The sequence below is a fragment of the Dromiciops gliroides genome, chromosome 2, assembly GCF_019393635.1.
Source record: "Dromiciops gliroides isolate mDroGli1 chromosome 2, mDroGli1.pri, whole genome shotgun sequence".
Classification (NCBI taxonomy): domain Eukaryota; kingdom Metazoa; phylum Chordata; class Mammalia; order Microbiotheria; family Microbiotheriidae; genus Dromiciops; species Dromiciops gliroides.
Window position 1 is genome coordinate 145862677 of NC_057862.1, and position 13312 is coordinate 145875988.

At 41.3% G+C, this 13312-nt stretch overlaps 1 protein-coding gene across 3 annotated transcripts in view; it reads left to right on the forward strand.

Moving 5' to 3' along the window:
- The window catches only part of TLN2 (talin 2), a 604144-nt gene that overhangs the window by 561910 nt on the left and 28922 nt on the right, over nucleotides 1-13312 (forward strand). For all 3 annotated transcript variants that reach the window (XM_043982393.1, XM_043982391.1, XM_043982392.1), the window contains 2 exons: nucleotides 9213-9318; nucleotides 11030-11154. In XM_043982393.1, coding sequence (XP_043838328.1) covers nucleotides 9213-9318; nucleotides 11030-11154 — 231 coding nt within the window. The remainder of the gene's footprint in view (nucleotides 1-9212; nucleotides 9319-11029; nucleotides 11155-13312) is intronic.

Consider the following 13312-nt stretch of genomic DNA (forward strand, 5'->3'; position numbering starts at 1 on the left):
TCCTTACTCTTCAACTGTGTTTTCTAACATTTTTCATTCTCCTCACCTCTTCTTCCATTGCCTTGAAGTCATTGAGTATTAAAGTACATGTTGATTTAGTTTGAAGGTTATTATTGAGTTCTTGGGACAGCTAAGTGACACAATGAATAGAGTGCTGGGCCTGGAGTCAGGAGTACTCATCTTCCTGAATTCAAATCCGGCCTTAGACATTGACTAGATGTATGACCCTGAGCAAGTCACTTAACCCTGTTTGCCTCAGTGTCCTCTGTAAAGTGAACTGGAGAAGGAAATGACACACCACTGCAATATCTTTGCCAAGAAAACCCCAAATCGGGTCACAAAGAGTCAGACTCGACTGAACAACAAATTGAGTTGTTGAAAAATTTCTCTACCATTTAATCTTCCACATTCTTCTCACTCTCCTTTGTCACCCCATCATCTACATCATGCTCCCTAATTGTGCATATTGACCAAGGTTCTGTCCTGGGCCCCCTTCTCTTTTAGCTCCCTACAGTCTCTCTTGTTAACCTCATCAACTCCTGTGGGTTCAAGTATTCTCTGTACAGATGACTCCCCAATTTATATATCCAGCCACATCATCTCCCTCGAGCTGAGTTTCAGTCCCACATCATTAATTGCCTGTTAGAGACATTTCAGTCTTGAAGTCCTGGAAGCATCTTACAACTCAGTGTGTCTGAAACTGAATTCATTATCTTTCTCCCTAGACCCTCCCCTCTTCCAGACTTCCCTATTTCTGACAAGGCAACCATTTTTCTTGCAATGCCTCAGGTTTGCAATCTTGACATTATCCTGGGCTCTTGACACTTTACCACATATTGCCCGTCAATTGCCAAATCTTGCCATTTTTTACCTTCATAGCATCTCTTACATCCAACCCCTTCTCTACTGTCACACGACTGCCACCTTAGCCTCAGGGTCTCGCCTCTTCTTAGCTAAATGTTTGTTTGTTTGTTTGCAGGGCCATGTGACTTGCCCAGGGTCACACAGCTAGTAAGTGTTAAGTGTCCGAGGCTGGGTTTGAACTCGGGTCCCCCTGAATCCAGGGCTGGTACTTTATCTACTGTGCCCCTTAGCTGCACTATCTTAAATTATTGCAAGAGCCTCCTAAGTGTTCTCCTTGCCTGAACTTTCTCCCCACTCCAGTCAGTCCTCTGTGACGCTTCCAAAGTTACTTTTCATAAGCACAGATCTGACCTTTCAACTCCCCAACTAGATCAACTGAAGTGGCTTCCTATTGCCTTTAGAATAAAATACAGTCTCCTCTGTTTAGTTTTTAAAGCCCTCCACAAGGGGCAGCTAGGTGGCACAGTGGTTAAGCACCAGCCCTGGAGTCAGGAGTACCTGAGTTCAAATCCGGCCTCAGACACTTAACACTCACTAGCTGTGTGACCCTGGGCAAGTCACTTAACCCCAATTGCCTCACTTAAAAATAAATAAATAAATAAAAATTTAAAAAATAAAGCCCTCCACAACCTGACCCTGACATATCTCTCCCAGCTCACTGGAAGTTACACCCTTCCCATACTCTGTGATTTAGCTAAACTAGCATTCTTTCTGTTCTTTATGCACCACACTCTGTCCCTTTGTGCCTGAAATGCACTCTCTCCTTACTGCGGCCTCACTGAGCTGCTCTCTTCTTTTAATGTGCAATTCAAGCTCCCTTTTCTGAATGAACCCTTTCCTTATTTCCCAAGCTCTGGTGGCCTCCCTCCCAAACTGCTTTATATTTAACTACTATTTGTATTTATTAAATTTATATTTGTGTTTATGTACTCACATATACACACACTCCTTGTCTTTTTGTCTCCCCCATCCACTAGAATGTAAGTAAGCTCACTGCAAATAAGGATTATTTCATTCTTTGTATTTCCATCTCCAATGCCTAAAACAGTATGTGGTACATAAATACTTGTTGATTAATTACAGCAGGCAGTGTATACACTGCAATTATTTTCCTAGTGGGTTTTTTTTTTTGCAAATACTTATGATCCTTGCTGTATGAGATGACCAAATGTCCTATGAAATGATATTTATCATTGCATTTGGATACCCAGTGGAACCAACTCCTTCTAACATCATTCACCTCTCCAAAGAGACCTTGTGATCAACATTCCATTTAGTTGCAACTTCCTTCTGTCTTCTAACCTAATTTATAGTGAGGTCATCAAGATTGATAATTATTTAGTTCCTACAGTAGTATATCCATTCATTGGTTAATAAAAGATCTTTCATTTAGAATACCATCTTCTGAATTCATTTATGGATGATATAAAAAGGGTTGTTTAGCTGTGTCCAATTCTTCATGATCCCATTTGGGGTTTTCTTGGCAAAGATAGGGAGTGGTTGGCCATTTCCTTCTCCAGTTCATTTTGTAGATGAGGAAACTGAGGCAAATGGTTAAGTGACTTGTGAACGGTCACACAGTTTGTAAGTGTCTGAGGCCAACATTTGAACTTGGGTCTTCCAGAATCCAGGGCTCACAGTCTATCCACTGTACCACCTAGCTGCCACATAAAAAGAGTATACATTTTTATTAAGGCTCCTAAAGGAGAAGCTTGTGGAGTAAAAAAAGAAATCAAAGAAGACAAAGTGTAACTTGCAAGAAGATAAGACATGAAACAACTTTTAGAACCAAACTAAAAGTATTAACCTTTTACTCAATAACAAGACATAAAAATACTTCTTTTTAAAATTCAATCCTTAGGGGCAGCTAGGTGGCGTGGTGGATAAAGCACTGGTCCTGGATTCAGGAGGACCTGAGTTCAAATCTGACCGCAGACACATCATATTTACTAGCTGTGTGACCCTGGGCAAGTCACTTAACCTTCATTGCCCCAAGCAACACTCCATCCCCCCCCCCCCCCAGCCCCTGCCAAAATTCAGTCTGCAGAAAGGTTAGCTCTGAGTAGTTCCCTGGAGTACACAGCAACTCCTTTAAGGTATGCATAAGTAGGGGAAGGAGCAAAGAGTACCTTAGAAATCTGTTCATTCAAGGTCAATAGAAAGTAAGCTCTTTGAGGGCAGGGACCATGTCCTTTATCTTCACAACTCCAATCCGTAACACAGCACCTTGTATGTTTTTTTTTTTTTCATTTTTACCACAACTGTGATTTTATTGATTTGGTGAACTCCTAATAAGCAATGCATAAGCAGCTCCTCCCAATCAAATTATAGACTTCAAGAGTTGACTTGGGACACTGGTAGGTTAGATGACTTTGTTAGGGCCACACAACCAGTATCTGTCATAATGGGCTAGAGTTGAACCTAGGCCCTGACTCTGAGATCAGTTGTCTATCCTCAGTGCCACTTAGGGCTTTACTACCCCTCCCAGTATAAACAAACAAACAAATGTGTGTATATGTATGTGTGTGTGCATATATGCGCACACACACATACACATGTACATACATGCATGTGTGCCCAGATACCCACACATACATACATGTTGATTTTACCTTTGTATCCCCTTGTGTATATGCCGCCTTCTCACCTCTCGACACTGCCACCACCCCGGTGCAGGTCCTCATCACCTCATGCCCCGATGATTGCAAGAACTGCTGGTGGGTCTGCCTACCTCAGATCTCTCCCCATTCCAGTACATTTTCCTCTACACTCTCATGTACATATATGAATATATAGATATGCGTGCATCAGCATATATACACATAGGCATATGTGTATATGTGTCATGTGTATTTACATATGTATACACATGTGTGTATGTGTGTATATTTATCACCCAGCCAATCAGAATTCTGGTAGCTATTTTATACCAGCTTCCACTAGACTCCTCTTCTTTCCTCAATGAGTATAGTGCCCAGCTCAGTTTTTATCTCTTCCCCCACTCCTGCCTTCATACTAGGGAGCTTCACCAAACATATTGATATCCCCTCAAATACCCTAATCTCTTGGCTTCTCAACCTATCCTCTACCCCACCCCCACCACACACAAAGAGAGTCATACCCTTGATCTTGACATCTACTCTAAATGCATCACTTCCATATTCATGGAACTCTGAAATTTTCTTTTCTGATCACAATCAATTGTCGTGCCACCTCTTGCTCTGCCTTAACACCCGAAACCTTGTTCTTTGTCCACACTGTGACCTCTAAATTCTCAGACTCCTCAATTCTTTCCCAGGACATCACCCCGGCACTAACTCCCTTCCCCAACTTGACACCTTCATGAGCCAGTTCAACTCTACACCGCCATCTTCTCTTGAGCTTCCTTACATGTTACCTTATCTCATCTCTTGTATGTGACCTTTCTTTCCTCTGACACTTCGTACAGGCCTCCATCACCTCTAGCCTGAACTATTACAATAGCTTCCCTACCACACATGTCTCCCCACTCCAGTCCAACTTTCTCTCAGCTGCCAAAGTGTGATCTTCCTCATGCGCAGGTTTGACCCTGTCACCCCACTTCCCTCTACTCAATAATTCCAGTAGCTCCTTATCACCCCTGGAGATCAAACAGAAAATCCCCTATTTAGTACTCAAAGCCCTTCACACCCTAAATCCTTCACACCTTTCCAGTCCTCTTATGCTTTATATCACCCAACATACTCCAAATACAGTTCTTATCCCCTGGGGTTCAGAGGTACCTCTTTGTGTAGCGATTTGCCTGGCCCTTTTGCTGTTAGCCTTAGAGAATCTGGATTACAGGGCAGCCTGTAAACTCATTTATAAGCTTTCAGTGAAAGAACCCATCATAGTCTCCTGCAATCAGAGTCCAACATTTATGCACAACCATAATATGTGATTTTTAAATGGCGCTGAAATTACCCTCATTTCCACCAGCAGAATTTTAATTTCGTTCTGTTCTCTTCCATTAGAAATCACCTTGTTCCCAGATTGTCTCTGTAAAAGAATGTTAACAGAAAAATATAAGTTGTTTCCATCCTGTTTCACCCTCAAAACCTGACTGTTTACTATAAATTTTCTCCCTTGCTTCCAAGTTCAGAATATATACAGAAGTGACATCTCTCTCCTTCACTGCTGTTTTCTCAAGTGTAATTCTTTTCTTCCCTCATTCCTCTCTGAAACAGTTTGTGTGTGGTTTTTTTCCCCTACCTTTCAGCAATATGAATCGTGTTGGGGGCAGCTAGGTGGCACAGTGGATAGAGCACTGGCCCTGGAGTCAGGAGGACCTGAGTTCAAATCCAGCCTCAGGCACTTGACACTTACTAGCTGTATGACCCTGGGCAAGTCACTTAACCCTCATTGCCCTGCCCCCCCCCAAAAAATAACAACTGAAATTTTAGGGGGCAGGTAGGTGGTGCAGTGGATAGAGCACCGGCCCTGGAGTCAGGAGGACCTGAGTTCAAATCTGGCCTCAGACACTTGACACTTACTAGCTGTGTAACCCTGGGCAAGTCACTTAACCCCCATTGCCCTGCCCCCCCCCCCAAAATATGAATAGTGTTGGCTGATGTAGCTCAGTTAATATACTTTTTAAAATTCTCTCTATTAACTGTGCTTCTGAAACCATAACTAAGATAGCACTATTCTTCTGGTATTGGGGCAGCCAGGTGGTACAGTAGATAGAGCACCAAACCTGGAGTCAGGAAGGCCTAAATTTAAAGCCAGCTTCAGGTGCTTACTAGCTGTGTGACCCTGGGCAAGTCACTTAACCCTGTTTGTCTCAGTTTCCTCATCTGTAAAATAAGCCAGAGAAGGAAATAACAAGCCACTCTAGCATTTTTGCCAAGAAAACCCCAAATGGGGTCACAAAGAGTCAGACATGAATAAAAAACAACTGAACATTCTTCTGGTAGCAGTATATCCTCATTGGAAGCCAAGAATTTTCCAAACAACTAGTTGGAAGCTTACCTTGAAAAACCAAAATCTATAAAGGGATGGTAAATATTACAAGTGGTTTGGATTTGGAGTTTATTTTATTGTGTTTTAGTTTTCAAGAGAAAAGTTACAGTCTACAAAAGGATTTGCAGTTGTTATATTGTTTTAAATGAGAGTATATGTGGAGGGAGTGGGGATTGGATATTTCATTTATTTTACTGCTGAATAAACTCCTCTAAGGAGTTCTTACAGAGGTCATGAAAAATGTCCCTTTGTCCACAAATAGATTTCAGGGGGTCTGTAAATTTGTGTTTTTTTAAATATATATTTTCATAACTTTATTTCAGTATAATGTGTTCTTTGTAATCCTAGATATTTTATTTTACACATTTAAAATTAGTCTACTGAGAGGGAGTCCATAGACTTTACTAGACTGCCAAAGAGTCTGTGACACATAAATGCTTTAAAAATGTCAACATCTTCCCTTTCTGACAAGGCCAACGCTAATCTTTTTCCTTCTATCTCTGATTATACTTAGGCAGATGGGTAGTTCAGTGAATAGAACTCTGGGCCTGGAGTCAGGAAGACCCGAGTTCAAATCTGGCCTCAAGAAATTTACTGACTGTGACCCTGAGCAAGTCACTTAACCTCTGTTTGCCTTAATCCACTGGAGAAGGAAATGACAAGCCACTCCTGTATCCTTGCCCAAAAATACCCCATGGACAGTAGTGACCTGCCATGGTCTATGGGGTCGCATAGAGCAGGACATGACTGAACAACTAAACAACAACAACCAGTTGTACTTCAGTGACTCAGAATGACAATAGCATTCAAGACCCGAATCTGCACATACTCAGTAAAACCAGTTTGCGAGTCTCTTAGCTATCAGGTCTAGTGCTGCCCAGGTAGACAGTGTTGATATACATAAATCCGATGTCCCCAACTAGTGTTCTTCAGGACTGTGTCTTGTCCTCTTTGTTTCTCCACCCTGCATAATGTGGTGCTCACTAGGCACACAGTAGACAATAAATATTTGCTGTCTGTTTGATCTTTGAAGATAACCTAGGAGACAGTAAAGACCCTTTAGTCTAACCCTCTCATTTTACAGATAAAGAAACTGAAGGCCCAGAGACATTAAGCAACTTGCTCATGGTCCCATAATAAGTGACATGGGTAGGATTTGAACCTAGGTTATATGATTAAAAATCCAGTGGTTCCTCTACTTCACCACATAAGGAGTAACACAAAATTGAGTCAAACATGAAAAAACTGAAGAGTCACAAGGACTTCTGATACCTGTTCACTAGAATACAGCAGGAGCTCAAAGCATTAAGGAAACCAGTTCCCAATCATTATAGTTTAAAGGAATAGGCCCCTAATGTTCTAGTGTTCTAGTATCTTTGCAAAACTAAACTCAGAAATCAATATAATTTGGCTAGAGGACCCATTCAGCTTACTGATTATGATGGAGGTGGCAGGGCTTGGGGGGAAAAGGTAGTAATTGTTGAAGAAATTATATCAAAGTCTCTCAAATCAATCAGAAAAATTGCAGGGGAGATCACTGATTGATACGGAGTCCTACCTATAGAAACTCAACTAATAAAGAAAAGGAAGAGGGGGTTTATCTTATCAAGACAGTTCTGAGTGCTTATTTATAACTACACATCTCTCATTAGGGTTGAAAATCAAGAGCAGGGTGTTGATCTGAGAGAGAAGAAAAAAACATTTCTAAGAGATGTGTGATGTTAAATTGTGACAAATCGATAACACAGAGCCTCAAGGAATGCAGGATAAGATGAAGAAGTCACACCTTACAGAGATATAAACAACTGCAAATGCTTAGAACTTTCTGGCTGTCATATTTCTAGAACATTCTAGCTTATTATAGTTAGTTGGCCCAAAGGCGTTCATTCTTGATTCTCCAGCTTGCGATGTAAATTAGTGGCCTTTAAAGCTTTTGATTCTACTGTGCCTAAAAGTTGGAGACCTCACTCTTCTTAAATCAAGCTAGAATTCAGGGATTATAGGCTATAAAGCAAATAGATAAGGAAGAAGGAAAAGGAAGCCAGAGGCTGTGACTTGGCATTTCAAAACCTTTTGGGAGGCATTTTAGCAATAGGATGATTTGAATGTGCTTGTGCTTTTGTTAATAGGACAGTCTGCTCAGTAGCCTGGGGACCTAGGGGACTGGAGGGGGGAAGAAGGATAGGGGTAAGACCCCAGAATACCAAAAAGAGCTTTAGGAAGAGATGAGAGGAATGCTGTGAAAGGTGATTTGATATTGTTTCATTACCCTGCACCAAACTGACAACACCCATTTTCATCATAACAAAGATTATTTGTTTTGTTTGTTCAGAAGAACTCAGAGGGTAAATTAATTTCTTAAGTTCTCTAAATCTGAAGATTGCCAGTGTGAATATAGTGGGAGAGACCAGAGGAATGAGTGAATTTAGGAGTCATCTGAAAATCAGGAATTAAATAAAGTATAATTAGGACTTAAAACCTTGGGTGGAAAATAGGGTGCAGGGTTCACATTATCTTAATTCTAGTGACTTTCTTGGGGCAGCTAGGTGGGGCAGTGGTTGGAATGTTGGGCCTGGTATCAGGATGACCTGAGTTCAAATCTGGCCTCAGACACTTAATGTCTGTGTGACCCTGGGCAAGTCACTTAACCCTGATTTCCTCAGTTATCTGTAAAACGAGTTGGAGAAGGAAATGCCAAACCACTCCAGTATCTCTGCCAAGAAAACTCTAAATGGGGTCAGGAAGAGTCAGACACGACTGAAATGACTGAACAACAACAGTGACTTTCTCTGAACAACAACAACAGTGACTGGAGAAGAACTCATCTGGGAAAGGTCATCTGACCTGCAATGGACAAAGAGAGAACCAGTCCCTATCTTTAAATCATCTGTTTTAAAAAAAAAAAAAGCCAACCTTGAATAAACATAAAGATGAAAGTAGTCCTCCCTTTTGTCAGTCATCAGAGTTCTGCCCCTTCCTGTTTCACCTCTCACACACACCCCACCCCCAAAATAATTGTACTTGGAAGTCTAGGATTTATCTTGCTTGTACTTTTGATGATTCCTATCACTTGGTATCATATTATTGGATTTCTAGGTACTAACAACCATTAGGTTTAGGTCAGAAATTTGCTTTGTCGTCAAATACTTGTTGGTGCTTTTGTTTCCATTGGTGCTTTCAGTGGTGTGGGTGTTGTGTTCCTTAGAATTTGGATGTGATATGTGAGGAGCTGGGTTGGGGTTCTTTTTGTTTGTTTGTTTGTTTTAAGGTTTAGACCTTTATCTTGTTTGTGAGCTTGGGTAGACATAGGAGTATATTTTCTCTAAGGTTAACATGTAATCACGCCTCTGTTTTCTTTTCATACATAGATCCTTCAGAAACCAACGCCAGAGCTAAAGCACCAGCTGGCCGCTTTCTCTAAGCGAGTGGCAGGTGCAGTGACTGAGCTAATCCAGGCGGCGGAAGCCATGAAAGGTAGGTTTGGTTCTCTCTCGTCCTGCGCTGGATTGACAACACTCATGTTCAGTCACTTAGAGGCTTGACTTGTTTGGGGGGTTGTTTTGGTCATTTTAGACTTAAAGAAAATCCACTTCAAACCTGCCCCGAATGTCCTTTATGAAGGAGAACCTCTCGCGGTTGTAGAAATTAAGATTAGAGAAAGTCAAGAAATAACAAGGTTGGGATAGGCCTTTCTTTAGGAGAAGCCTCCTCTCCCCCTCTCTCAATACTACATGTACCTTTTGGGGGGTTTTTTTGTTTTTTTTTTTTAGTGAGGCAATTGGGGTTAAGTGACTTTCCCAGGGTCACACAGCTAGTAAATGTTAAGTGTCTGAGGCTGGATTTGAACTCAGATACTCCTGACTCCAGGGCTGGTGCTCTATGTACTGTGCCACCTAGCTGCCCACATGTACCTTTTTGTAAAGAAGACACAATTTAAAATGCCTTTCCCTATGATTGATTCTGTCATTTGTATGTTTTCATCCAAAGGCTAGGAATAAGAGTAGGCCGTGCACCTGTGGAAACTACCAGATGAGGAATTTCTACCCTTGCAGGTTGGCCACTTCTCTGCAATTTGTGGTCATACAGAGTTGCCTAAAGGGAGGGAGGGTGGAAATAAGCATTTATTAAATACCTGCTATATGCCAAGCACAGTGTTAAGTGCTTTACAATTATTATCTCATTTGATCCTTACAACAACCCTGGGAGGTAGGTGCTGTTATTCCAGTTTGTCCCCATTGTGCCCATTTTACAGTTGAGGAAGCTGAGGCAAAGAAAGGTTAAGTGATTTGCTTAGGGTCACACAACTGGAAAGATTCTGAAGCCAGATTTGAACTCCTGTCATCTTGACTCCAGGGCTCCACAGCCAGTATGTGTCAGAGGCACAGCTCGATTCCAGGTTTTCCTGACTTCTAGGACAGCTTTCCATCCACTATGCCACACTGTCCACAAAGACCAGAATTACCAAAAATATATAGCAGCCAATTTAATTAATTCCAAGTACTGCTTTTCTAGCAAACTTCTCCACACTTGGTAAATTTCAGTCTAACTTAGTATGCTTATAGATCAAGGCTTCATCCCAGGCACTATTTAGAAAGATGGCAGTAAAGAAACCCTGGGGCTTATCATCCATATTGGCATCATTCCAGGCCAGTTTCATTCCATTGTTGAGGTATCTAGACTTCTAGAACTTTGAGCTGAAGGCAGCATGAGGATTCCACAGAAAGACAGTTTTGCTTTGTGTGAGTTTGTTTGCCAAAGTTCTTACTGATGACTGGCCCTGGAAAACAGCTGTTTTGATATCAAAAGCAAAGGTTTTGGGGCAGCTACGTGGCACAGTGGATAAAGCACTGGGCTTGGATTCAGGAGGCCCTGAGCTCAAATCCAGCCTCAGACACTTGACACTTAACTAGCTGTGTGACCCCGGGCAAGTCACTTAACCCTCATTGCCCTGCCAAAAAAAAAAAAAAAAGCAAAGGTTTACCCAAGGTGTCTATGTGATTAAATGCTCTCTCTTTGAAACTCAGAGGCATTAAAGGAGATGAGAAGAAACTTAATCCAAATCCAGGAGACCATTGGAGTTCTATCACTCTGTAGCCCCTGGGCTTTTCCGCTGTTTGTGTTGAGTCTCAGCAGCAGGCCAAGAATCATGACTACCAAGAATGATGATGTTTTGGACTCGTTTCAGGTACGGAGTGGGTAGATCCGGAAGACCCAACAGTCATTGCCGAAACTGAATTACTGGGGGCTGCAGCATCAATTGAGGCTGCTGCTAAGAAGTTAGAGCAACTGAAACCAAGAGCTAAACCGAAAGTGAGTGTCTATCCATTGTTGCTTTTGTGACATCAACAGGGTGGCTTCATGATTCCAGAAATGGGGAGGTGGGAGAGGAACAGGGAGGGCAGGCGTGCTGCCGTAGAAGTCCAGCTTGTCCACTTCTATGTCATCAAGACTGTGAATCCAACAGTGACCTTTTCATAGTATTGAATTCTTCTCTCACATGCATGAAAATATTTGCAAAATGCTTTCTTGGGAAGTACCTGTTACTGAATGAAAGGTCAGAAGCTGCCAGGTTCATTATGAATTCTGTAAATTTTCATGAGTATTTCACAGAAGGAAAGTTGAACCTTGATAGCATCACCATAGAAGGAAGCTAAGCAGTTCTGGGTCTATCCTTTAGTTTAATCCATAGACCCCCTATAAATGTCTTCTTCCATAAAGGGGAATTAAGAGACTGGAGTTTGAAGTTTTTCCTATTCTGTTTTTGCTCATTGATAGACATTGGAATTTAAGGTCACATATGTCTGGGTGTGAGAGATGGGAAGGGGAGAGAGAAAAGAGATAGAAAACATCATTCACAGAATAAACACTTTTGTTCAAAACAGTCTATAGAGAGAAGGAAGATGCAAAGTAGAAAAGCTATATACAAATATAAATTAGGGGTCTCCAACTGGTAAATTGTCCTCATTTATTCCATCATAAAGTAATAACCACTGCCTCCCCACCCACCATGGACCGGTCCAGCAAAGAACATGTTACTGGTGAAGATCTCCCTTCCATATTCCTTACTAGGGTGCTCGCTCTGAGCACCTGTTAACTTGCTTGATTGTGAGGCCTCCAAAAAATAAGTAGCTTCTCTCCATGGAAAGATTCGGGAGCCAACCCCAAGTAGTTCAAGAACAGGCTCTCCACTCTTTCATGGAAGGTATGAATACAAACTACGACATCTGACTCCTTAAGGAAAAGATTACTGACCAATGTAGTATATAAACATCTATCACGATTTAATGAGTTTATTAAGACTGGGGACATTTCACAGTCCAGTCAGGTTTCTTACAGTTCTCTTCTAAACCAAACAAATGTCTTCCTGGCCTAAGGAAAACCTTCCAAAAATAATAATAAATACTTTATTAAGATGACTTAGTGGTTTAGGATTTTAGTTTCTTCAATTTGTCATGAAATCATATCTCCCCCAAATGGTCTCCATCCCCAAAAGATTGTGAGATATCTGGGGAAAGTTATAATTTTCCTTTCAAATTCAAACAGCAAAAGTATGTAAGAAAAAACTCTTCTTTGTTTTCTGGTTTGTTGAAAATTATCAATTTCTTCATAAATAAAAGGTGAGCCTTAAACTGTGGAAGCAGCCGTTAGACTTGAGTTTGGGGTAAATGGTCCTTAATTGTTCCCTCTTCTCCCTCACCCCCCCCACTTTTTTTTTTCTACAATCCATGAGAGGACCTGCCTAATAACTCTTTGGAAAGATCATCTAAGCCACTTCCATGGGCACTTTGATTTGGGGGGGGAAAGAAATGTACCTGGTTTTAAATTAACATTTCAGTTTAATGTAGTCTAAACCTACCTGCTCTGTTCTTTCTGCTTTTTTTTTTCTTTTAAAGAGTTGTCCGTAGTTCTTTTCTGGTTCTGAATTAGAGTTTCTCTCCATCTAATTGATACTCACCTGACATGTCATTTCACTTGATTTAGGGAGGATGAGACCAATGGATTTGAATACCATGGCATTTGAGACTCTATTATGATCTCCCCATGGTGGCAGTGAGAACAGTTCTAGCCAATTGGAATTCATCTTGACAGGGGTGGGACACCCTCTGCAAAGCAGGCCAGGTAATTGCACATGATACTAGGCCAACAAGAAAGTTTCTAGAGACTCTTACCTCTGCCTGCTTTATCCCATATAGAAAACTGCCACAAATCCACAGTGTCCTGGAGAAAATGCCTGTTTGGTCTCTGGAGAAGTCCGGTTGACCAACAAGTGACTGAAAGAAACAGCAACCCAATATGGATACAGATACAGTTGCATTCTATTATGTATTCTCATATGGCCAGCTGTATTTTTAATTTTTTTGCTGTATTTAGTAGCAGCAATGGATCAAAGGCTGGAGTTCCTAAGAGTCACAATGTTTTGGACTCATTTCAGAAACAAAAGAGGCTGGTGTAGAAGATTTAAGTTATT